Genomic DNA, 25,668 nt, shown 5'->3' with positions numbered 1-25,668 from the left:
GAACAGCGCCACCTCGCCAGGAAGGAGGCCGCAGCAGCCGGCCGCTCAGGGCCGCCGCCGCCCAGGCTGTTGGGCCCTCAGGGCGCCGAGCCGGGTGGGGCAGCATCAGCACCCGCCTCTGGGCTCACGTTTAAACACAGAAAAAGCAGGCTCCTTTTCTTTTTCTTTCTTTCTTCTTTTTGGTCTTTAAAGTGACAAAAAGGGGAGCGGACGCACTCTTACAAACAACAGGCAAGGGTTTGTCCTCTTAACGCTGAAGTCTGATTTCAAAGTGACAGCCCTCGTCACCTCCGCACAGGACAGGCAGCGCCCACGGCGTCTGGGCCCGGAGGCCGAGGCCAGCGCCGGGCGCCCGCTGGGGCCGCGCTCTGGGCGGCCAAGGAGGGGGCGGCGCAGGCGGGTCCTGGTTCTCGGGAGCACAGACCACGCCGCCCGGGGGCTTGGGAGGAAGGACCCTGAAGTCCGCAGGGAGGGGAGCGCTCCCAGACGGCACCCTGACCCGGCGGGCCACCCTCACTGCTGGGCCCCTGGTCCTTCACCAACCAGATAAAGCTAAAGTCTGAGTCTCAGGAATAAATACGTTCGGCGGAGAGGAGCCTCTGTGCTGCGGGCTCTGCCCTCGTGGCCAGACAGCCTGCTCCTCCCTGGGAGGCCAGGAGCAGGCTGACCCCCCGGCCCGCGTTCCTGCTCGCAGCTGGCCAGGAGGCGCGCAGGGTCCTTGGACAGCACAGGGGTGCGGAGGGCGCCCCCCAACTCAGAAGCTGCAGGAGAAGAGCCGTGCCCTCATCGTCGGTGACCTGGGGGAAGCAGAAAGGGGCAGAGGTTACCTCAGGGTCGAGTGCAGGGCGGCAGGCCCCTCGGGTCCCAGCATCAGGCCAGAGCCCCCACCTGCGCCCTCTCCCTCAGGTCCAGAGACCCCCAACTCTTCAAACTCTTGCCGGCCCTCGCCATCTTGGGAGTCCCACCTCCCTCGGTGCCCCCTGACCCCTGCATCTGCTACCCCGTGCCCGTACCCCACCTACCCGGGGCCCTGACCTGCCCAGGGAAGGCTGGCCCTGCAGCCCCAGGGCCGGGCACATAGAAGGCAGAGGGAGGCCGTCTGAGTCCTCCCAGCCACTTACAACAGGGCCTTGGGGAGCTAATGGCCGTGCACGGGCCCCAGGCTCAAGGCTCAGAAGAACCAAATGTGGGGCCGTCAGGGTGTGATCGACACCCGAGAGACACATGCCCCCAGCAGGGAGCCCCCACCCACCAGAGGTGCCCTCCTGGTTTAGGAGAACCTCTGAGGGTCAGGGGGACAGATCCTTCTCCAGGTTGGTGGGGAGCCGTGGCTTCAGCCCTGCTTCCTGAGATGTCCTGACTTGCCATGAGTCTACCAAGTCTCCGACGGCTGTCCCTGAGCCGGGAGAGCTGGCCGCAGGGACAGTGGACGCCTCAGCCCAGCGTCTCAGGGCCAGCCCCTCCCTAAAGGAGGCAGGGGCTTCCAGGGAGGGGAGGCTACCTAAGTCCACCCAGCCAGGGGGAGCGTTCTCCACCAGAACCCCCCACCCTCCTCTCTGCTGGTCACGGAAGGCTCTCGGAGGAGGGAGCCCGGAAGGCAGAAGGGAGAGGCCAGGTGTCCAGGGGCTTAACGTCCTGCTGGGCAGAGTGGCCCCAAGAACGGGGGCGCCCACAGAGGGCTGCCAGCCACAGATCCTGGAAGGGGTGGCCCTCTGTGACGTGCGCCATCTCAGGAAGTGGGAGTGATGCAGGCGGTTCCTGGCCCAGACCGGGGGACAGTGGCAGCGTCCACTCGGAAGCCGTGAGCCACGGTGACAAAACCCCGGATGGCCTGAGACCACCATGCTGGGAGGGAGCCCAGCCAGCCCCACGGAGGGCCCCGGGGGTGTGTGTACGTCTGTCTGTGTGTCTGTGTGTCTGTGCATGTGTGTGTGTCTGAGGGTGTGTGCACACGCGGGGGGGGCTGGCCACCCAGGTGAGCCTCTCAGAACGCTCAGCCTGTGGACTCCGCTGCCCAGGGGCACAGAATCACAAGAATGCCCGCCCAGCGGGGTTTGTAGCCACTGTGCTTTGGGGAGCTCGTTCACAGAGTGACCGCAACTGAAACAAACCTCTAATGTGTCTGAAGGCACTGAGAGGTTCCGATTTCTCTCAGAAACCTGCGGACGGATGGTGATAATATAAAAACTACCCCAAATGAGGCAAATTCGAGTCTGCAGAGAACAGAGTTGAACACAGATAAAGTATCTTCACAGTTCTTTACATGGACAAGCTGCAATTTTAAATATCAACGCTGAATCTTGATTTAGCCAAAAATTACGCCTGGGGGCACATGTGGCAGGAGCATAGGGGATTATGAGGTGGCAAAATCTTCACTTTCCACAGGAAAAAGCCTATAAAGAACGTTTACACTGAGAAATCATGAAACAAGAAACCGCAGGGTAAGTGCAGGAAACAGACAAGCGCCTTCATACACGCGTAGACTTACGTGCGGACCTGCAAAGCCCCAGCGCGGGTCACGTCGCTGCAAATAAAAACCCAGTGGAAAGAAGTCGCGCTCAGGACGTCTTACTGTGACGTGGGACAGGAATCAAAGCCTTCTTCCACTTTTGTTTAAAATACAAAATCCAGGAGATTTCCGCACTGAGAAACCCAAACCTCTGCCACTGTCCAGGCCTCTGTCACCTCCTGCCACCGTCACTGCTCCCAGCTCCGCACGGCAACTTTCGCGGTCGGAGGGCAATGACCCCGCCGGCCGCGCACCTGGCCGGGAGGTGTGAAAGGGGACCTGCCACTGTGCTCCTCCTCCAGAGTGGCTGGGGGTCCAATGAGCAGGAAAGGAGCACCGGACACTTGTCCGGCCACAGCCCACCGTCGGGCTCCACCTGTGTCCTCTGCTGTCGCCCCAGGGCTGCGGGGAAAGCTGCCGGCCACGAACAGGAGCCTGACCCGGGGTGTGCAGGAGGGACCCCGCTCCAGCACCCCGTGCCTCCCCACTGCCCTGGGCTTGGTCATGGCCCCCAGGCCCGTCCAGTGAAGCCGCCTGGCATCGGATGGGGAGGGCTAGGGGCTCCGAAGCTGCCTCCAGAGGGATGCCAGGTACATGGCCAGGGCAGGACCCTCGAGCCAACATGGGAAAAACCTCTGAGTCCTGAGTGTAGCACCAAGGTCCTGCTAAGGAGACCCGTCCACCCAGGGGGCCAGCTTCCAGGCTCAGGGCACACCTGGGTGTGACGTACACAAAGCCACACCCTGACCTGGGGCCCAGAACCTTCACCCAGGACCCAGATCCCTGACTTGGGACCCAGAACCCTGACCTGAGGATCAGACCCCCCAGTCTGGGGCCCCCAACTCGGGGTCTAGCACAGACAGCTGTCCGAGTCTGTCTTGCTGGTCAGCGCCAGGATGGGGTGGCCCACAGCCCATCTGGCCACTGCTGGGGCCGGGCACACGCTCGGCCCTGGGAGGGGCTCTGCCGTGTCTGCCGGCAGCAGGTTTCCCTGGGCCCTTGGCAAAGAAAGACCAAAACCATAAACATAATCCTGACCTTGCTCTGGAATTCCCTACTGCCTCCTCCCAAACTGATTGTTTGAGCCGCCAAATGTCACCCCCAAATGCCAGCCCTGGGGACGGGCCCTTCCAGACCCTGAGCGTCCCTCCCAGCAGATGCCCCAGAACAGGCCAGACACCAGGCCACAGCCTCGCTGCCTGCGCTGGCTGTTGGACCCTCCCACCCCCGAGTCCCCCGGCCAGAGGCCGCAGGAGAGGGACGGGTGGTGGAGGGCGCGGACCGCGGGAGGGCAGCGGTGACCGCAGCCGTGGGGGCCGGGGCCGAGTGCACGCACACACGTGGGGGGGGTGCGCGTGTGTCCTCCTTTGGGTGCCCAGAGTCGGGCACAGGACCGCGACTCCCCAAGACTCGGGGTCAGGGAGCTCGGAGGAGGCGGTGCAGGTGAGAGGCCGAGAGAACACAGGGTCCCACAGGCGAGGAGCCTCTTCCTCGGGAAGCCCTGGGGGCTCCACCCCTGCAGCACCCACACATCCCCCCACGGAGCCCGGCGGGGTACCCGCCCGGCCCAGACTGCCAGGGGCACCCATGGGAGTCCCGCACCAGAGCCAGTGGCCATGTCTCCAAATCACAAGGCTCCACCCCCTCGGTCCAGCGCCACAGGCCCTGAACAGCAAGATGGGCTGTAGTCGCCAGGCTCGCAGCCTGTCCACACGTCTGCCCGTTCCTTCTCCCAGAGAGGGAGGCAGCTGCGAGAGCACAGACCCCAGCCGGGCGACCGCCACGCCGGGCAGGGGTCTCAGCCCCGCAGGGGGTCCCTCTCAAACCTCCGCAATCACCAGGAGCCCACGCGTGGCCCGGGGAGGGGGGCCGCCGGGGTCTGCGGAGACCACCAGCAGAGCCGCCAGCGCGGGCTGGGCTCAGCCGCACCGGAGACTCAAACACCTCCTGGAATCGGTTGTCTCGGGGTCTGAAGGGGCTCAAATCCCAGCCAACCACGTATCGCGGCAGGCACACAGGGTGTGCGGATGAGTGAGCTGTCCAAGCCCCTCCTTTGGAGATGGGCCTCGGTCCTCCTTAAGAAAACACCCGCACAGGCCTCTCCCGCCCGCGGGGGACACGTCTGTCCACCTCGCCTGCCCTCCCGCCGGCCTAGGCCTCCGTGGTGTTCTCACAAACCTGGAGACAAACGCAGAACTTCCCTGTACTTTCCTCTTAACGGAGCAGCTCAGGGAAAAGTCCCCGAGGATGAGATGGGACCTCTGCCCGCCTCACTTCTCTCCTCCCACCCCCACCCCTCTTTAATTATGGGATGTTCCAGGGGACCCTCCCTCAGGCCATGGTCCCAGTCCCTCACCACGACCACCTGGGCAGCCCCACAGAGCGCCCCAGCCCTGCTGCCCCCCCAACCCCAATTAGAAACGACAGAAAAGACACAAGATCACCGCAGAGATGCGGCTGGCAGTCGTCTAGAGAAGAGCGCGTCTTTCCCGGGGGTTCCCGGGCAGGAAGACACCCCCCCTGGCCGGGGACCAACTCCACCGCCCAGCAAGGCTCCCCGCCCCTCCTCAGCCATGTCCCTCCCAGGGAGGCATCCAGTGCTGTTCAGCCCAGTCCTGGCTGGGGGCCCTACCGCCCTGTCATGTCCCCAGAGGTGGACACCACACCACCCTCCCCCTGCAGTGCGCTGATGGCTCTCCTCCCTGTCTGCCATTCGCTGACCCAGGCTGATCTCAGGGGAGCTGCGTCCCTCTCCAGCAGTGTCCCCTGCTGGGCCCCGAGACCACCACCAGGAGCCCTGCAGTAAGGGTCAGCCAAGGTCGCCCTGCCCGGCCCAAGTCGCTGGCACCCCAGTGACCAGGGCCACCCCCAGCCCTGACTGGAAGGGACAGGGCCATGTGGCCCCATAGCTGCCCTGGAACACAGAGGTCTGGGGACGGAGCCATGATGCTGGAGCCACAGGCCTCCTAGAACTGGAAGCAAACACACCTGTACTGAATGAGACTCCCCGCTGTCTGCGGTCCCCACTGCCCCTGCCGCAGTGTAATGGGAAGCTTCCAGGCACCACAGGAGGGGGCCTCTGGCACGGGTGCCACGCTGATGCATCTCGTCCGCAAAATCAGAGCTGGATCTCCCCACGAAGGTGCTGTGGGCTTGGGAAGCGACCCCCAGGCCATGCCTGACAGGGTTGGACTGACCAGGCACCCTGGGCTCGCTTCCTCATGGGGGAGGTGGGGGCTGGTCGAGGAGACGGGGCATTGGGAGGGGCCCCTCCCCCACAACGGGGCTGGGCCACGGGCACCTCCGGGCAGGAAGGACGGTGGTGCCTCCAGTGCCTGGGCCCCGCGAGACAGGGAGGCCTGCTGCTCTCCGCACAAGACCAGACCCACAAGGCCTTTCCCTCACCACAGCCCCCCCGAAACTGGTGACGTCAGTGTGGTTCACGAGCAGAGATGAAGCGGCCACAGTTGGCAGTGAGAACCATCAAGCGTCACAAAAAAGGAAGCAGAGGAAGGTGGCCGTGGCCTGGCATCACTGATGTCACATCCTCGGGCAGAGAGCTGGCGCGAGGCCCCCGGCAGCCAGGGAGACCCCCCTACGACCCAGCCTTCCACAGGCGTCCACCAACAGCCCTGCCATGCAAAGGCCACCCGTGGCCTGGGTGGGGACTCCATGTCCAGCCCCAGAGCCCTGCAGGCACACGGCCGTCCACGAGCCAGCACGCAGGGCCCGGCCACCTGGCTCTGCAGCTCCAGCATGGCTCTCGGGGCAAGCCAGAGCACAGCCTCGACCCAGCCAGGCGACGGCCGGGGCCCCCAAGCACCCGCCTCCCCAGTCACCTGCTTGGTCCTGTGGTGCCTTGAGCCACACCCAGGCTGCACCAGGTCTGGTGAGACTCCGGCCCAGTCACAGGGGAGGGGACAAGTCCCAGGAATGCCAGCTCCTCCAGGATGGAGCCTTGGAAGGCTGTTGGTGTGGTTTCCCAGGACACGTGGAGGGTCGACACGTGCCCAACCTCCTGGTCCAGAGGCCGAGGCAGCGCCGTCTTCCAGACGGCACTACCCACTCCATCCAGATCTGCTGTGTAGACCCAGGGGTGGAAGCCTCCATCCAGCTCAGGACTCTTAACCCAGAGACACTACAGGGCAGATGCCAACTTGCCTGGGGCCTGACTGTCCCCACAGGTCCTGTCCTCCACAGCTGGGAAGCGGGTGGACAGGTGCCAGGCATCCAGCTTGGCTTCTCCAAGGCCAGGGGCTACCGGCTGCACAGGGGACAGCCTGGCCTGGGAGGAAACCCTGCGCCACAGTCCCCTCCTGGCAACGTGGCCCGGTGTGTGGAGCACCATGAACCCGAACCAGGCAGGGTGTGTGCTCCTGCCGGGGAGGGGCGGCGCCCAGCACCCTGACCTGGCCCGGGCCCCCGTAGGCCAGGCCTCCACCTGCGTTACCGCAGGCCGGGCAGCACATGGGTCTGAGTGCACAGGGACTTACTTCCTCAAAGAGGACCCCAAACAGAGCAACAGAGAACAAAGGAGCGGGTTGTGAAGGAGCCAGGATGGAGAACACGCGGACGCGGCCGTGCACAGGGTGCTCCGGGAGACCACCCCCGAGGCGGCGCGGCTGGCGGGCACAGAGCGGGTGGGCACTGCCCCTCTGGCACACGGAGCCAAGGCCGGGCCGGGCGAGAGCTGGCCCTGAACCTGGGGGCGGGCGCTCGTGTGTCTGCCTGTGTCGCAAACACAGCGGGAAGGCAGCCTGTGCCGGGAGCTCGGCGTGCAGGAGCCGGACGCGGCACACAATCGACCTGGGACCCTCGGAAACGTGCGCGGAATCACGCAACACAAATCACAATGTAAAGGAATCTCTAGATTGGAAAGAAAATGAAATCAATGACCCCAGCGGTGCGTGAGGTCGTGCAGCGCCGAGAGAGGCGCTGGCTGTGGACCGGAAGGGCGGGCCCAGGCTGGAAAGGCTGCACGGAGAGCGGGCGTCTCCCCGCCAACTGCCCACGGCACACCGGTGGCATCACTACCTGGAATGATTACGCGTGTGGTATATTCTATATATAAAATGCCTGACATTTATCGGCTCTTACGTGTGAAGTTAGTAATTGTGTTAATGTCACTAAGAACCCAGATTTTCAGCATCAGAGAATAGAGACACAAATATGAAAGTTGAGGTAAAAAAACCTGAATCAGAAAAATCAGTGTGAAGCCCTGAGCTCCTTTCTCTTAAAACAGAAATTCCAGAGTGTGAAGAGCCGACCTGCAAACAGTGAGCCCCAGAGTAGCAGGCGTCCCCCCTGTGGGGGCCCAGCACGCCTGGGAAACGGCTGACCCCGGGCCTGGGCCAGAAGTGCCCACGGCAGCTGGAACCCCAGTCCTGGCGGAAAGCAGGGCGGCGGCCAGGGACTTCTGCGGCCTGAGGACTGAGGCGCCATGAGCCTGCCGGCCAAAGGAGGGGCAACCTGAGCATCACAAAGGACATTCGCACAGATGAACGGGGTCAGCTACGCTTTACGAGGCACGCCCTGGCCACTCCGGGTGTTGGGAACCCACTCGGACACCTGTCCTTCTTTCCTGTAAGGCCACATCTACAAGCGGCCAGAGTAGCTGCAGGATTTCTAAGGAGCAGAGTAGGTCGCCGGGAGAGAAGGGCCCCCCAAGGGCAGCTGAGGGACCACTGTCTCTGTGGAGGGGTCCCCCCCACATCCGAGGACGCAGGACTGCAGAGCTGGGGACCCTCCCGTGCGCCCTGGGGCCCTGACCCTGGGCGGGTGCCCTGTCCAAGAGTGCAGAAGCAGGATGGGGTCAGGGACGGGGATTTGGAGCTGGCGGGAGGCTTGAGGGGCTCTCTGGCTAAGCAGGCTCTTCCCTGACTTTAACGCGTCTCGCCAGCAGGAGGGGCTGCAGTTGGCCACGGAGGCACAGACAGGCACGGACGCCCGCAGCCCTCCCCCAGGCTGGGAGAAGTCCTGCACCCTGGCACGGACCCCAGGAGAGCCACTGGGGACACCCAGCCCTGTGTCCCTGCGCTGTGTCCTGCTCCCACCTCGCCGCCCACACCCACCTGGGGCGGCCGCAGGGACGGCCCCGGGAGTGAGAGGTAGGGCCTGAGCCCCCGCAGCAGGCTCAGAATTACAGGCCTTAGTTTCCTCTGGAACAAAATAATTAGCACCTTCCCAGAGGACCTGAATTCCCTGCGAGCAACGCGGGAAGCCAGTTGAAAAGCCCGTCTTTAGAAGCAGAAGCACGTTTTTATTTAGAGTTGGAAGAGACAAAGCCGGTTTGGGGCATCAGCTCAAGGATCCTGTTCTAAAGGGAAGAAACACACCAGGAAAGTCAGAGCCTGGAGCCCGGATCCGGCTGCCTCCACCTCCGTGGCCAGCAAGCCCCACGCTCACAGCCGCCTGGGCGCGGGCCGGCCGCCAGGCACAGTGCCGTCCGGGCAACACTGCTTGGTTTCCGGGCTGGTCTCCGGGTTGATGCCTTCACCCGCCAGGAGCAGTCACACCACGAAGCTGAAAGTCGGACGTGGCCCTGGCGCCACCGGGACCCCAGCCTGTGCACGCGTCCTCCTGGGACGGGGGTCAGGCTCCAGCTCACTTCACCACCAGCGCCCCTCCCTGAGCCCAGGTGGCCCTCTGTCTAGGAGGCGCTGGGGGCCTGAGGCGGGCACGGCGCCCGAATGGAGTTGCTGAGGGAACGGAGGCGGCAGGGGGCAAACGGCCCGACCCTGGGACCAGGAAGATACCTTCTGTGGGAAAGTTGTGGCAGGTGCGATTCAGTTAAGAGCGTTGGGATGTGCAGATTATGCAGGATTAAGCAGGTGGCCCACAAATGCCATCAGAGGGAGGCAGAAGAGAGTCAACACTGGAGAGGTGGCCACGGGACAGCAGGGGCAGAGGTGGGGGACGCGGCTCCAAGCCCAGGAACTCCAAAGCCCCCGGGAGCTGGAAGAGGCAGGAAGGACCCTCGCCTGGAGCCTCCGGGGTGCACAGCCCTGCTGGCGCTCTGATCTGGGGCTTTGGTCTCAGGAGCCGGGAGAATACATTTCCATTGCTTCCAGATGCCTAGTGCGAGGTCATCTGTGCCAGTGGCCAGGGAGGCTCAGCCCAAGGTTGCCCCTCCCTCAGTGAAGCAGAAAGCCTGGAGCTCGGAGCTGCTCACGGCGAGGGCGGCTCTGCTGTGTGAGCCCTGAAAGTCTCCTGCCTGCCAGCAGCCGGGCCACTCGGGCGGGGAGGGAAGGGGCTGGGGCCGCCTTGCTTCCACGGGAGGCTGGACCTCAGCCCTGGGCCCTTCCCGCTCACGGAGAGCCTGTGGATTCCCGGGGCTGAGAGGCTGGGACACCGGGCAGCCTTCTGGCCTCTCCCTGCTGGGAGGCACCCCAGGTTCCAGAGGTGGCACGGAAGGTGCTGTCGGGGCTCCCAGGACCCCTGTCCCTGCACCTCCTACAGGGCGGGCTCTGGGTGAGCTCCCGATGACCATCCATCCTCCAATGGCTGTGTCACCTCCTGCCCTCTCTGCTGTGGTGCCCGCAGGCTGGGTGATCCCCTGCCCCATCCGTGTGTGCGCACCACCTCCCCTGGGGTCCTTGGTCCGCCCGCCTCTCCACAGGACCCGCCAGCGCCGCCCACCCTCCGTCCAGCCCTCCTGCCTGGGCTCCCGCTGGGCCTCAGGCCTCTGGCCACCTCCATGCGCCTCTCCACTGCTCTGAGCCTCCCTGCTCGAACCGCCATTCCAAGGGACCCCCTCCCGCACTGCCCCCCACCCCCACAAGGCATCGTCCTCCTAGGCGGTCCCACAAACCCACAGCTCAGCCCACCTCTCCAGTGAGGCTGGACCCTGAGACACCTCTCAGCTGAGACCCAGACCTCAGACGCCAGCACCGGGAGCACCCCTGCCACGGCAAGGGGATGGTGGCCCCCACGTCTCAGAGCTCTCAGCGCCCCGCCCACCCCCACTGGCCTCTGGCCCGCTGCTCTGCCTTCACTCCTCGCCCTCGACTGACTCCTCGTCTGGGTTTAAGCTCCGTCCTCTTTGGATTCCTCCGGCCTCCAGGCCCCATCACACTGCTGTCCCGCAGCCCAGGGTCTTTCCTCCTCAGGACCACCCACCCGTCTCCAGTGCACACCTACTGCCTGGGTCAGGCCAGAGTCAGGCCTCAGCCCAGCAGGCCCACGCTGGGCTCCACCCCTGGCCCCTCAGAAGATGCCGGCCCTCTTTCTGCCACAGGCCCTGGCCCACAGCGCTCCTTTTCCTGGACCCTTGCCCCACCCGATTAGCTCATGATAGCTCACCATTCTAATCTCGGCTACGAGTCACCGCCTCCAGGAAGCCTTTCCGGATCCCCAATCCAAATCAGCTTCCTCACCAGGCACTCAGCTAAGAGGCCTTGACCCCGCAGCACATTCCTGTGCGTGACTACGCACAGATCTGGGGGCCGTGAGTCACAGCCCTCTCCCAGCCTCTCTCCCCAACCCCCCAGGCGAGGGCCTCAGTGATTCTGTGTACCCTCTGTCCCCCAGGCAGCAGAGCATTCAGCCCTCGGCGGGTGGACTGGGGAAAGAAGGACGTGACCTCAGGTCTGACAGGAAGAGGCCCTGAGGCTCACGTCACCCCCGGGAGGAGTCACCATCAACTGTCAGGCGGGGGGGCCGGCCCTGCACTCTTGGGGTGTCCCTGTCCCACCTGCAGGACGAGGCCAGTTCAGTTGGCTCCTGCAGGGCCCTCACCTCTGACCGGCAGGCCTCTGGAACCTGCCCAGCCAACCAGGGGCACGACCCCTCCCACCCAGGGGGCCCACCTGTGACCCTGACAGCTGGCGCCCGTGGGGGCCTACCGACCCGCGGCGGGGGACAGGGGAGGGGGTCCAGGAAACAGAGCCAGGACGGTGGCTGCCAATAGCCCACTCACCACCCACCCCGAGGCGGGTGCCGCTGGCACCACGAGGCAGGTGGGGAAACAGGATCAGAGACGCCAGCCCCTGGGGCCAGGGCGGGGTGGGCGCCCGTGTCTGCTCCTGGAGGCCAGGCCTTCCCCCAGAGGGTGCCCAGGTCCCCCATGGTGAGCCAGCCAGGCCCCACTGGCCCCTCTCAGCACCCCGAGTCTCAGAACATCCATGTGGGCACCCACCTCTCCGCTGAGCCTCCAACTGCCCTGCAAAGGGGGCGAGGGGTCTCTCGGGGACAGAGTGCTGGGCACACATCCCTGGAAGGGGCCTGGTCCCACAGCTCTGCTGGGACTCTCCCAACACAACCTGTGGGCGGCACAGACACCCCCAAATCCTGAGGTGCCCTGGCAGTGCCTCAGCTGTCTCAGGTGGCTGCAGGGCCAGCCAGGCCAGGCCGGGGCCGCCTGTGAGCAGGGCCTGGAGGACCACCCTCCCCAGTAGGCCTCCCAGCCCAAGCTCCAGGCCCCATGTCCGCCCCCCAGCTCTCCCTTTGGGGGTCTGGTGGCCCCACACCTGCCTGCTCCTCCCAGGAAGTGCCCAGGGGCCCAGGACCACCACCAGGCCCCCACCAGCCACTCACACTCTGCCGAGACCCTCCTCCCGCACCAGCCCCACAGCCCTCAGCTCGACTGGGGAAGCCCACCTTCCCCAGTGAAGGAGGCTCCCAGCTTTGTCTTCAAGGGGCAGACAGGGGGGGCGGCCCCCAACAGCATGGCTGGCTTTGGGGGACCAGCGACCCACCCAGAGTGGGCGACCCCAGCTCCCTGACGCCAGCGGATCGACGGCCTGGCAGGCTCAAACCTCAGCGCAGTCTTTAATCCTCAAAAACAAAACCGAAAAGCCCACCAGACAGAGCCACCCCGAGTCCTGGCGCCGAGGAGCCCCCGCCCCCGCGCTCCGAGCCCCACGTGCTGCTGGGGGCGGCCTGGGCGAAGTCCCAGGAGCCAGAAGGGGCCTGTCCGAGGCCCAGGCCCTGCAGCAGGCAAACCTGTCCGGTGAGATTCCTCCTCTGCTTCCTGATAAACAGAGCCAGCCCTGACTGAGCCTCCGGGTTCCCTGCCTGCCCACCCCAGGCCCCACACAACAGGGCGAGGAGGGCCACCCACCCCTCACGCCAGCCCCCAGGCCAGGCCAAAGGTGGGCTGGGCCCCATAAGCAGAGGGGCTGGGCGGGGAGCAGCAAAGGGCGCAGGGAGGCAGGGCCCCAAGGTGGTCCCCAGGCCAGCAGGGTGTGGCCGCAGCCAGGGCGTCTCCCTTAGCCAGGCCAAGCACAGAGACACCTTGGGAAGGCATACAGATGTCCTCTGGTCCCCCCACCCTGCTCAGGTGAGCTGGCCACCCCCCCACGGAGTGCCCTTGATTGAGACCCTCGCTGGCTCGACTCTACTAGGTCAGTGGCAGGCCCACGTCCCAGTACAGAGTCCACACTGACAAGGGATGTGCCTCGTCTGTGAGAGAAGTTTGTGCCCACCACCTGGGAGCAATTCAGGTGGTGACACAGGAAGGGGAGGGGACAAGGCCTCAAGAGCCCTGGTGGTGACCCCACCAGTGACCCCCACCCAGACACTCGGCAGAGTGTGAGTGGCTGGTGGGGGCCTGGTGGTGGTCCTGGACCCCCGGACACTGCCTGGGAGGAGCAGGCAGGTGTGGGGCCACCACACCTCTCATCACAGCTTCCTCAATTCTGGACGGCTGCACCTGGCACAGGAGTGAGGGGCTCCAGGCACCCCACAAAACCCCTCCCCAGCCCTGCCCGGGCCTGACGGCTTGTCACCTGGGCAGTTGGTACTGGACAGGTGGGAGGGCAGGCGGGCCAGGCCAGACAAGGTCACCTGAAGGTCGGGAGATGAAGGCAGAGGCCCAGCTGGGGTGGACGACCGCTCTCGTCCTCTGTGCACAGCACCCCCATCTCTGCGTCTGTGGGCACGGAGCCAGGAGAGGCTGTGGGTAGCCCCCACCCACAAGGGACCCCACCCCGGCAGCTGGCACCTCCCAGCCCACGGCCTGCACAGAACCAACCAGGGAGGGTCAGGGGGAGCTAGCCCTGCGAAGAGTGGCCGCCAGGGCCAGAGACCCGCCGCACACACCCTGCTGCCCAGGGTCCAGAGCCGGGGCCGCGTCAGAGGAGAACACGCCCCGCATCTCCCTGCGTCTCGGGGCCCGGGGGGCTCACAGCAGGCGGCCTCAGCCCCTCGGCTGCTTCCTGATACCCACCAAGGTGACCAGACATGCCATGTGGTGACGCCCCAAACCCACCTGGTGACACGGCAACTGCACACGGTGATGCTTCCAACCCCACGGAGGCTCCGTCTAAGGCCTGTGCCGGGGAGCCCACAAAGGTCTCCTGGGGGAGAGACGGAGGACGAGGCACTGGCCCGGGGACAGACCCCAGGGCCCCTCCAGGAGTCCGGAGCACCTGGCACCGAGGTCCAGGAGCCACGGGTCACTGACGAGGGGAGCCCACTCCGGCACCAGGAGGTCAGGGCTGGGCTGTAGGAGCTACATCTGAGGGCAGGCAGCGCAGTGACCCTCCCCTTCCTGCAAAGTCAGACCCCTGGACGGGTTGGGGAGGGCAAGCTCCTGCCTGGGAGGAGAGCACCAGAGGAAGCCCCGCCCTGTGCTCACTCCCACCCCTCCACCAAAACGTCCATCTTTAAAATGCATCCCTTCCTCCACAAGGCTAGAGGAAGAGTAAGGAGACCTTTGACGGCCCTTTGAAAAATGGCCGCAAAACACACATGGACTCCACTATCTGGACAAGTGACCGACGGCTGGCCTGCCTTCAGAGCGCCACACAGCCAGCAAGCAGGATGGCTTTCCAGATGACCCCCGTCAGAGCCAGACGGCCGGGGGCACTCGCCTGCCCCTAGCTCCCTGAGGCCCAGGGCAGAGGGTCAGCCCAGACGCAGACATGGCGGGGGCAGCCGGACAGAGGCCGCCCTCCGTGCACACACTCACCTGGGCGGGAACCGAGCTACGTTTCAAACTGGGTTAAGAGCTCCCTGATTTCCGGGGCCACGTGCTGCGCGGCGTTGGCAGCCTCTGTTATAGCTTTCCGATACATCCCCTTCTTCTTACGGTTAAATCTCAGTTTGAAAAATTCAGAGAAAGGGGAGAGTTTTGAAATAGACAAGAACGATGTAGTCGGAGAACCAAACCACGAAACCTTCGCTTCTTGCCAGGAGGGCTCCCCGTCCTCCTTCTGGCTAAGACTGATGTCCAGGACACGCGCTGGCCACCAAGGAAAGCCATGAACCTTACCCCACACGACGTCCCCTACAGCCACAGTCTTTCCGTCCTCGGTCACACACTTGGAGACGCTCTGCGTGTGCAGCCTGACCGTGAGGGGCGGGACCGTCGGCCGTGCATCCTGGGACGAGGACGAGGACGGCAGGGACACACCGTCGCCGGACGAGAGGTCACACGGGTCTGGTGACGCCACTTCGGAGCCAGACGATTTGGACTCGTCCAGGCTGTCGCCACTCCACGCGGACTCGCCAGCACAGCCTGTTCGTGGGGGGCCGGCGGCCAGCAAAGCCAGGCCATGGCGCCCGTGCTTGCCCCGGGGGCACCCCTTGCAGCCGTCGTCCTCGCCGGAACTTCCGGAAGACAAGTCCACCAGCCCCTGGTGGGCAGGGCCGGCGGCCAGGGGGGCAGGGGAGCCGGCCCGGGGGCCACGCCCGGGGCCCTTGAGCTCGTCCACCAGCTCGGCCCTGTAGACGGGCTCCTGCTCACCGGCCCCCACGCGGCGAGGCTTCAGGCGGATCCTGGGGGGCAGCGGGTCCGTGCCGGGGGGCACAGGCCGAGTCAGCTTCAGCTTGGGGATGGAGGCGGGGGCCCCACTGGGTGGCCTGTCCCTTGGCACCTCAGGGTCCTGGCCGCCGCCGTGCGGGGCCTGTGGGGGGCAGAAGGGCTCCAGGGAGCCATGCACACGGGAGGGGATCTCCACCACCTCGCCAGTGCCCTGGGGCGTGCTGTAGGAGATCTTGATGACGGGGCTCCGCGGGACCCGGGCCCTGGCCTCCTCCTGTCTCTCCCGCCTGCTCCTCTTCACAGCAGCCGCGGCATCACCCCCACCGTCGGGGTCCTCGGACTTGCGGGACTCCCTGTCGGGGCCCGGGCCGCTGCCCAGCCTCCGGCGTGGCCGAGGGGCGGCCGGGGGACCGGTGCTGGCCTCTGGGGGGCTCAGGGTGCTCTTGCACTTCTCACAGAGGATTTGGCGTGGCCGCAGGCGGATGGGGCTCAGGGCCAGGTGGCCCGGGTCACGGTTGCGGGACAGGCGCCTTCGCGTCCTCTTGATGCCCCGGGGGGGCGGCTGTGGCACCCACTGGCGGTACGTGTTTCTCAGCCAGAGTGGAGGAGGGAAGGGGGCGCCTTCGAAGTAGGGCGGGAATGGGGGCAGGCTTCCGGTGGGCAGCGGTGGCATGAGGGGCGGGGGCGGCTCAGGGCACGTGGTCTCAGGGGGCCGGTCCCCACAGGGCGGTGGAGCGGGGCCTGTCCCCAGCTGCATCGCCTCCATGTCCCTCTCCGTGGGGGCCAGGCTGTGGCAGCCGTTGACAGGGGGGTCCTGGGCCTGGGGCAGTGCAGCCACCGGGGGCAGGCCGAAGAGGCCAGACCTGGCAGTGGGGAGACAGAAAGGCAGAGTCAGAGCAGTGGGGGCCCCGCACGTAGCCCCCACCCCGAGGGCCCAGCAGGACCTGGGGTCTGTCCTGTCGTGGAGCACCTGGAGGCTTCAGAGAGAGGCAGATGCCCCAAGCACCCACCACAGGGGCACCCACACGGCGAGGTCACGCAAGTAGCATCGAGGCCACCTCTCCATTCCCACTGGCACTGAGCGTCCACCCCTCAGTTCCAGGCGACAAGGAGAACAGGGGCTCGAAGCTGGAGGCCCCGCGCTGGCCTAGGGGCCCAGGAAGCCTGGGGACGGGAGCTGGGGTTCTGGCATGGGGCCGACCCGGCCCACTGGGGGCCAGCTGCTCTGTAGCCAGTGGTCTCGGCTCACAGGCCTGGTCTGCTCACTCCCCCCCTCCCTGGGGGAAGTACTCCCAGGAGTGTGCCCCCGGGAGAACCCCCAGCCCCAGGGCCCAGGACAGCCCACAGGACTGGGGTCCCAGGCACCAGACATGTGTCTGGGGGTGGGGACCACACATGGCCAGGCCCAGAGCCACAGCCACAGCCCAGTGAGGACAGCCTCGCCCACCAAACCAAAGCCCTGGGTCCGGGAGACAACCTGCTCCCTCCTGAGTGCTAAGGTGGCCCCAACTGTTTCTACCGCCCTCAGGTAAGGGTGTCACCCAGGCCGCCCCTGCCCATCACGACCTGCGAGGACCGCCCCTCCTGCCTGGCACCCTCAGCCCCTTCCCTCAGGATCCCCAGCCCCAGGTCAGAGGGTGCCAGGTGGCACCAATAAGGCCACGTGACCCAGGGGAAGGGGCCAGAGAGGGCAGGGGGCCCGCCTCCCACGAGGCCCACAGCCGAGGCTGAGCGCGGCCAGCACCCCCGGGGCTCCCCAGCCGGGACCGTCTCCGCGGGAAGCGCAGGGCCAGCGGCCTCCACTCAGATCTGGGGTTTGCGGCTGGAAGTCGGTGGGCAGTGCCTGTCAAGGGCCACCGGCGCCCCCAGAACCACATGCTGTGACTGCTGGGAAGCCGTGTCTGGTCACGGAGCCAGTCACGGTGCCGCAGGAGGCCAGGCTGCTCCAAACAACCGAAGCCAAGCCGGAGTCCGCAGCTCTTCCCACGGCGACACGTGACCTCGCACACGTGCGACTTACTTCGTAAGACTGCTTTAGCTAAAAACTGCCAGTTTTCATTTTTAAGCATAAACCAGACTTCCAGCCACGCTGAGCGAGGTGAGGTGTAGAACGCCGCACCTCAGTCTTTCCCTCCCGTTTGTATTTAATCAGAGTGGAACCAGCAGTGGGCTTTGCTGCGCCTCAGTTTCCAGAGGGCCCCGGCACGTGCTGCTCCCCGGAGGGCTCTCGGCCGCTGAGAAGGGCCGACCACCCGCGACAGCCCTGTCCCCAGCGGGTGCCCCTAGGCACCCACGGCGGGAGGGCTCCCTGGCCCTCCAGACCAGGCCCAGGGACGCGGCCGGGGGGAGCGGGTGCAGGTGGCGTGAGAAGCGGGGATCCGGAGCCAGGCAGGAGGCCCACGTGCGGGGGGGACAGGCGAGCGGCCGCAGGGTTGTTGAGTCCCTGGCAGCCCGACGTGGGAGGGGCCCCCCGCCAGGGGACCACCACCCACCTTCCCTTTGACTCACTATCCCTGGTAAAAGCCCCAAGTCACATCAAACTTTATTTTCTCCTTTGTCCTGTCAAGTGTGACTCCTTCTCTTCGAGGCCCACCCCACCCCCGAGGCGAACGTCTCGGTAGGTAGAGCTGCAGGGAGTGGAGGAGGTCACGTTCTCATCAACGCCCAGAGGCTCCAGCAAGCCAGGGCCTTGGCCACAGGGGATGCCGCTCATTCAGACGGCTGACCTGCAACCTGTGACCTGTGACTGAGACGGGGGCGGGGTACAGAAACGGGGGGCAGCAGGACCGGCCTGGGGGAAGCGTCCAGCGCGGGCCGCAGCAGGGGACCTGGCTCCCTCTGAGGTGGGATTCTGCTCCGGGCCCGGGCCCGTCATGGTGGTTCTCCCCCACATCCCCTCCCCATCACCTGCTGGGCGTGTGACTCTCCATGGGCCCCTTCCCTGGGAGGACCAAGCCATCCCCACTGGGCTGGCACCCACTAGGGCCCCTGCAGCCACAGGCCTCCGTGTCCCAGCTGGCAAACGGCAACAACCACAGTCACCCCTGCAAGTGGTGGCCGCACGCTGGGCCCGGGCGCCGGCTCCTGCAGCGCCTTGGGAAGTGGGCCCGCGTGACCTCCACACCAGGATGGGCAGAGACTTTCAGCGGAAGAGGGGTGGGAAAGGGGGCTCCAAGGCCACACCCTCAGCTATCAGCCGCCGCCGCACCAGCCCTAGGCTGGGCACCAGGCAGAGACAGGCGCACAAACCCCACGCCCCACGGCCCGCCGGCCAAGGCAGCCACGCTGAAGTCAGGTCTGACCAGCACCCAGCCAGGCGTGCGGGCTACGGGCCGCCCCGCGGCACTGCTGAGCCTGTGACGGGTGCTGTGCAGCCACCAGGCCGAACATAGTCATTGTCCAGCTCTTTACAGGAAAAGTCCGCCTGAGTCCAGGTGTGGGAGGTAAGGCCCTGCCCATAGCTGCCTGCCCCAACCCAGGGTCATGACAGGCTGGTGTGTCACCAAACCTCACTTGAGTCCCAGGACTGGACCCCATACTGAAATCAGCACCTGGTTCTTCCCTTCAGCAAGCCCCTTGTGGGCATTCAGAACAGACGGAGCATTCTGCACACTAAACTTCTGCTCACACCCAGGCTTGTGCGTGCGTATGCACATGCATGCACACACATATACCTACACACTATCGTACATACACACACACCAGAGCGTCCCACACATCAGGCCATGAACTGTCACTCTGAGATCCCCCCTCTTCATCTGCATGCCCACTGCCCCACCTTCCCAGGCCCCTGTACTGTCATCCCTCTAGGACCCTGCCCGTATCCCGTTCTCGGGTTCCCTCCCGCCCACCATGCCCTGGCCTGTGCCCTGAGATCAGCCTGCCTGTGCTTTGCAGAGCCCCTCCTGCCAGCTGGGGCTCCAGGACCTCAGGAGCAGGACCCCTGGGCAGGCCTCCGCCGGCCCCCCACAACCCCATTCTCCCTCCAGGAGCCCCCCTCAGCAGGCCTCCATGCACAGCCGGGGTGGGTGGGGTGGTGGGGTAAGTCACCTGTCCCCAAAGACCCCACAGCTCGGCTCCAGCCGGGGAGGTGTTTGCCCCCTGTTTGTTGCATACACCCATCAGGGGGTCTCTTGGCCGGAGATCCAGGCTTTGACTTAAGCCAGGGCCCTAACCTGTGGGCCCCTGGGGGCGCCAGGCCTGAGCCCACCAGACATGGGCCGGGTCTGGCAGTCGACCCCTCCCTGCCCTGGTAGGTCTAACTGGGAAGCAGCCCTGGCTGTGAGCAGTGCCCGGGGCAGGAGAGCAGGCCTGTCCCTGCCGGGGGTGCACACTCCCTCTGCCCACGGGGCCATGGCTGTGGCCTGGGCGGGGGTCCTTCCAGACGGCAGCTGTGGCCGCACGGAGGGGCACCACCGCTGCAACATTGCAGGCAGCCTGACTTCCTTCCCAGAGTGGCCGCAGGGCCCTGGCCCCACCCATGGCTGCCGGGCAGGTAAACAATGGCTCCCAGGCTGCAGGTCATGCAACAGGCACCCCGTCAATAGCCCCACAAGTCCCCCATCACCGCCACTGCCACTTTTCTGATGGCACAGTGAGGTGGGGGGAGACCAGGGAGCCCAGCCAGGCAGGTGACAGGCGGGGTCCATGACTGTGTCCCGGCGCCACTGCCCCCAGGCACGGGGACAGCAGCACAGGCCAGTCTCTCTGGGAAGGACCTCAGCAACCCGATCCAGTGGGGCAGTACCTGGACCCCCGGGCACAAGGCGTAGCACCGCTGAGGCTCTGTGGCCTGTCCAGATGAGGCCAGGCTGTGCCCACACTGGCCAGCATCCAGGGATGGAGGCCGGTCAGCCTAGCAGAGCATTGCAGGGGACACTGCAGGGCCTCGGCAGGCAGAGGGCTGGGGTGGCCCTGCAGCCAGAGAGATGACCTGCCAGGCCCAGGGCGAGGGGCCCAGGTGCCCCCGCCGTCCTGCCCTCTGCTGTGCTGAGGGTCTGGATGCACTGGGCCCACCCAGGTGGGCTCTACCTGAGGGTGGGGAGAAGGAGCAGGGCCCCGGGGACTGGGTGACTCCCAGGAGGAGCCAGCTGGCCAGCACCTCCTCACAGAAAACCCCAGGGCCCTGAGGCTGACTCTGCGTTGCGTCCTTGGGGAGCTGGGGGAGGGGTAAACGGCCTGAGCTCTAAGGAGAGGCCGGGAAGGCAGGGCCTGGGATGCCAGGTTCTCACAGGGAGCTTCAGCCAGGAGGCTTGAACACGGGTCAAGCCCAAAGGCAGAGTTATTTCCCCACAGGGACAGAAGACAGAGCCTCCAGGGTCACTTTCCACTCTGCCGGGGGGGCTCGGCCCCAGGGGCCCAGAGAGGGGCGGCCTGGCCTGCAGTCCGTGGGACACCAGTGGCCAAGCCCCGCTCACCCACATCTCTGGGGCTCGCTTGTGCATGCAGCCTAGCACATCCCCAAGCAGCCGGGCCTGAGTGGGCCCACGGCCAGCAGCAGCACAGCCCGGCCGCCTGCCAGAGCTCACAGCTGCCCCTCGGCCTTCCCGCTCTGCAGGCTCCGGCCAGGGCGCCTTTGGTGCCCAATGGCAGCTCTGACCCTAGCCAGGTCCACGCCTGCCCTGGACCTTCCTCGCCCTCCCCGGGGGAGAGACCACGCTGGTGCCCTGTAAAGAGGCGAGATGTGGCTCCTGGAACAGAAATGTCCCAGGGGCCAGGGGCCCATGGAAGCTCCCATGTGGGCAGGAGCCTGCAGCCCCAAGACAAGCCTGAGTCCAGACGGCAAGGCCCACCCTGCAGCCGGGCTGTACGCCCCAGTGCTAGTCTAGAAAATACACAGCAGTTTCTCTCTCCCACAGCCCCGCAACCAGCCAGCCACAGGGCAGGAGCCCCAGGGAGGCGGGGCAGGCACGCAGGACCTCAGCAGGCCTGGAAGCCCCTGTGCTCAAGGACACAGGGAGGGCTGCAGCCCGGACACCAGAGCGGCCCCTCATCCAGGGCTGCACAGGGGCCCCGCCCCTCCCCAACAGGTATCAGCCCAGGGTCTCCGCTGGCGCCGTGGCCCCCAGAGTCCTGGAGCAAAGGGTTAAAACTCATCGGCATCATCCCAGGAAAACCCAGATGCCTGCGTTCCCCTCCAAGCCCTCCGAAGGCAGCCCCAGAGCACAAGGCCGGGCTCCCAGCCCACACCCCCACCCTTCCCCTGGAGCAGACCTAGAACCCAGCCACGCCGGCCAGGTCCCTTTGTGGGGCACCTGCCCACAGCCACCCGATGGTGCACCAAGCACCTTGCTCTCAGTCCCTCTAGTTCCCAGAGGGCAGGGCAGGCAGCCCAGGCAGCCCAGCGGGTCCCGTCCTCACTGGCCCTGTGAATTGTCCCAGGAGCGGCTGCCAGGCACCAAGCCTCCTGGGATAGGGTGCACCCAGGATGGTGCAGGGGTGCCCTCCCGCCCAGGGCCAGGCTGTGGCTGGGAGTCTTGGCTGGCTGAGTCTCCAGAAGTCTGGGGGGGCCCCACAAAGGCCAGCAGCACCCAGCCTTCCAGCAGCAGGACCCAGGAGTCTCGCGTGGTGATGGCGCCCTGGGTGACTCACACTGGGGAAGTTTGAGAAACACCAGCTTGGAGGTCAAGGCCAGAAGCTGCAGGTTGGCCAGATCTGACAGGCAGCTGGCCCTCATGCCCACTGTCTGTTTGACCAGCCCTTCAACACTCTGAGCCTTTGCTGTCTTCAAGCCCCCAGCCCTAGCCAGGGTCATCCCACCAGAGGTCCTCAACCAGAGGCACACCCCTAAATCACCCAGAGAACCACGCCCACACCCACCCCGCCCCTTCGCCTGGAGCGCTGGAGCTCCGGGGTTAGGGCAGGCACGGGCCTTCTGCACCCTTATATGTCAGAAGGAATCACTGCCTTGCGGAGACGCCAGGAGGACCCTTCCACCACAGAAGAATGCCCAGGACTTAGGCCACCTCCCCGCACGCAACACACAGTAGGAGCTCAGTGAATGTATGTGAATGAGGGAGCCAGGCAGCACTCATGCAGGTTGGAGACTCAGATGGGAGGAGGCCCTGGGCACCCACCCAGCAGCTCCATGCACCTGCTGAGACCTCGAGCTGGCCTCTAGGAGCTCCTCTTCCCTCTGCGGAAGGATGGAAGCTCAGCACAGAGCTTCCAGAGAGCCGGTGGGGTGGGGGGTGGGGGCTGGAGGGGGCACTGCCTCTCCAGTGCAGGGTGGCTGCTGGGCCCCGCTCCAGGAGAGAACCCGGGAGCCTGCATGAATGCCCCCCGGGGACCAGTCTGCTCTCCCAGGCCCCAGGTCTACGCAGGCACTTGAGGAGCGCTGATGCAGGAGTCACTGGCACACGCCTGGCTGCTGCATCGCGGGCACAGGGTGGCTGCGGCCTGCTGCCCGGAACAGACCTGGCACCAGCCCACTGCTGTGGGGCCCGTAGGCTCCCGGGGGTGTGCGGGCATGTGGGACCGGAGCTCCCAGCTGCTCTGGCCTGCCTGTCACTGCCCACACCCTCCACAGACACGTAGGGGCGGGGGCGCCCTGAGGAGAAACTGGCCCCAAGGAAGGCAGTGGGCTCCGGGTCCCCGAGGCCGGAGGCCGGATCCTCTCTGCCAGAAACACCCGGGCTGGATGTAGGCTGCCTCTAAACCCTGCCCGGCCAGCCGGCTGTCAACTCGAGCACTGCAGCTCCTACTATTTACAGTAGAGAACTGGGATCACGGCGAAGCTGATGGTGACCAGCAGGGGAGAGGCGAGGAGGGGCGGGAGAGGAGGCAGCTTCAGGGCCAGTCTCGGACAACTGGAGGAGCTGGGAGGGGCCAGGCTGATCCTCAGATTCTCTGCAGGGATGGGGGTGGGGGAGCAACACAAGTCAGAGAGAGGCGCTGCTGAGCAGAGCTGTGCCCACCGTGGCCCAGCTCCTGGTTCCGTGGGCGGCTCCGGTTACAGCCGAATGTGGCCGTGGCGGGGTTGACGCCCACGCGCCCCACAGCTGCCAGTTCCCCTGCTGGGATCCCAGCAGAGCCTGCTTCCCTCCACAAGGCCAAACCAGGTTATCCACAGGCCTCAGGAACCAGAGCCCCGGCTGGAGGCAGAGAGAAAGGGAGGGGAGTCTGCAGCCTCTGCAGACATCCCTAACCACAAGTCGGCCCCGGAGCCTCCCCTGTCCTGAGTCAGGGAGTCCAAATAACAGAGTGGGGACCCTCTCTTGCAAGTGTCCCTCTCTAGGGAGGAAGAGCCAGGCAGGGCCGAGCAGGCAAAGCTGGAGTGCAGCCCTGCACAGAGGCAGGAGCAGGAACAGGCCCAGGGTGGCAGCCCTGCCTGAGGGAGGAAGTGGTGCCATCAGTGACAGGGAACCTCAGCCACCCCAGGGCGCAGGCTGGGCAGCTTCCAGGTGGCTATGCGGCAGCCCTCGAGGATCACTCAGTCCCACCAAGCACTCTCTGCAGTAGCCAGCACGGAGCAGGGCGACAGTCACCTGGGAGGCCATATGTTAAGTCACATGACTTGTACGTAAATGGCTCTGGCACAGTTAATGAAGAGATAATGCCAGAGGGGTGACTGTCAAAAGGTGGTGGTCCTCTTGCCACGTCCGTGCCATCAGCACAGAATCTGTGCTCCACTGAGGGGAAAAGTTGGGCCTTTGCAAAGGGAGCCGTTTACTGCTCCGGGTGTGAAATAAGGCCCAGCCAGAGCCCAGAATATTAGTGCCTGATTAATGCCTCATCATTTATCTGGGCGACAGCTCACTACCATGTGACACTGTATCCAGGAGACTCCTTCCCGCTGCAGGACTCCCTGCAGCGGCGCACAGGTGCTCTCGGGGTGGATTTGCCCCAGGCCAGCCCGGGGACCCCTCCACCAGAGAAGCTGAGCTCCGGCAGGGCTCAGGGCTCTGCTCTGCAACTTGCCTCTTTTCATTCCTGCTGGACCAGGGACTCCTCGACCCGAAAGAGTGTTTTCAAACCCAGCCGCTGGACACAACTGCTTTCCACCAACCCAAACCTCAGCCCTGACTGGCTCCTGGGAGCCTGGGGGCCCCATTACATTAGGCACGGCACCCCCACTTGTGAGTAACTGACAGGGCAAGTGCGGCCGCACATCTGAACCCACTCCCCGCCCCCCCACTCCCAACGGATGACAATTCGGAAGACAGCCGAATTCAACAGTGCGTCTGAACAAAGAAAAGTGCGTTAATTATGGCAGACGTGCGGAGTTCGGGGAGCGGGGCTGCGCGGCGGTGGGCGCGGGCTCTAGGGCTCCACGCGCAGCGCCCAGGCTCCCGCTTGGCGCCCACCGCCGCTCCCCGCCCGGCCGCCCAGTCCCCCTCCCGAAAAGTCGCGACGACTTTGAGAACCACTTTCGCCCCCCGAGTGGCGGCCGCGCTCGCGCACCCCGAAACCGTGGCCGGGGAAACCGAAAGCGGGCGCCGGCGCCGCGCCGCCCCGCCCTGGAGCCGGTCCCGGCGCTGGGCCAGCTTGGGGTGGGGGGGTCCCGAGGCGATTCCAGGGGTGTCCCGGGGCCCGCGCCCCCGCCCCCGCTCACTTTTTCGTGCAGTCCAGCAGGATCCCTGCGAAGCTGCGCTCGCCACAGCTCACGGTGACCAGCAGCGCGCCGTTGACGACCTGCTCCACCCGCACGGGCAGCCGGCAGCCGGCCCGCGGCTCCATGCTCCGCGTCCCGGCCCGGCCCCCGCCCCGCGCCGGGTCAGCCCCGCGCGTGACGCCGCCCGCCGGCCGCCTGACGTCACAAAGCTCCGCTCGGGGCGGCCTCCGCGAGCGGGCCGGGGGCGCGGGGAGGGGCGCGCGGGGCACCCGCGCCCACAGACGCGCGCCGGGCCGTGCGGCCTCCACACTCGGCGTGGAGACGCACTGCGGAGCCCCGCCGAGATGGGGCAGGATGGGGCAGGATGGGGCAGGGCTGCGCTCCACCCCCGGCGACGCGGGCCGCGAGCGCCCGCGGAAAGGACTGGAGAGCCGGCGCCGGAGGGCGGCGGGAGACCTGCCCCAGCCCCTGCTCTAGGGACCCTTCGCTCCCTGCCCCGGGCCCAGCTGGGGCGCCTGCCCCTCCCGGCCCCAGGGTGTCTTCCTTGCTCCCCTCCTGGTCCTGGCCCTGGCCCGGGCCCTTCCTCACTCCCCGTACCCCCGGGTTCCCCGCCTCCGGGTCTGGCGCCCGGGTAGCCACCCGGGCTCTGCGGGGAGGAAGTCCCGGCGGCGCGAGCAGGAAGCGGGCAGGCCGGGCCGAGGAGACGCAGGGCGCCGAGGAGACACCGGCGGCCACGCTGCAGCGGCCCAGTCTCGCCCTCGCTGCGTGGGGGGCATTTGGCGACCCCCCCCCTGTGCTGGCACCTTCCTGGGTGACGACAGGGCGAGCGCCTGGTTCTGGGCTGCCCGCAGCAAGGTTAGGGAGGGTGATCCCCTTCCTGAAGTATCAGTCTCGTGCCCC

At 66.0% G+C, this 25,668-nt stretch overlaps 1 protein-coding gene across 3 annotated transcripts; it reads right to left on the bottom strand.

Moving 5' to 3' along the window:
* Positions 1 to 154: 154 nt before the first annotated feature.
* Positions 155 to 25,127, bottom strand: PWWP2B (PWWP domain containing 2B). 3 transcript variants are annotated; one of them, XR_012077715.1, is made up of 5 exons: positions 24,769 to 25,127; positions 14,421 to 16,078; positions 13,719 to 13,806; positions 13,237 to 13,379; positions 155 to 797 (listed from the first exon to the last, which is right to left on the bottom strand). XR_012077715.1 is itself a non-coding variant. In XM_072972154.1 (3 exons), the coding sequence occupies exons 1-2, from the start codon at positions 24,891 to 24,893 to the stop codon at positions 14,437 to 14,439; spliced, it is 1,767 nt and encodes a 588-aa protein (XP_072828255.1). In that variant the 5' UTR covers positions 24,894 to 25,126; the 3' UTR covers positions 155 to 797; positions 14,421 to 14,436. The 3 variants fall into 3 exon arrangements, 2 of the variants coding, with proteins under 2 accessions (XP_072828255.1, XP_072828256.1); XM_072972154.1 differs by lacking the exons at positions 13,237 to 13,379; positions 13,719 to 13,806 and having other exon boundaries at positions 24,769 to 25,126; XM_072972155.1 differs by lacking the exons at positions 13,237 to 13,379; positions 13,719 to 13,806 and having other exon boundaries at positions 14,724 to 16,078; positions 24,769 to 25,124.
* Between the last annotated feature and the right edge of the window lie 541 nt (positions 25,128 to 25,668).

Source organism: Vicugna pacos, chromosome 11 (assembly GCF_048564905.1).
Source record: "Vicugna pacos chromosome 11, VicPac4, whole genome shotgun sequence".
NCBI classification, from domain to species: Eukaryota; Metazoa; Chordata; class Mammalia; order Artiodactyla; family Camelidae; genus Vicugna; species Vicugna pacos.
The sequence above is the reverse complement of the archived record's forward strand: the minus strand, read 5'-3'. Positions and strand labels throughout refer to the sequence as shown.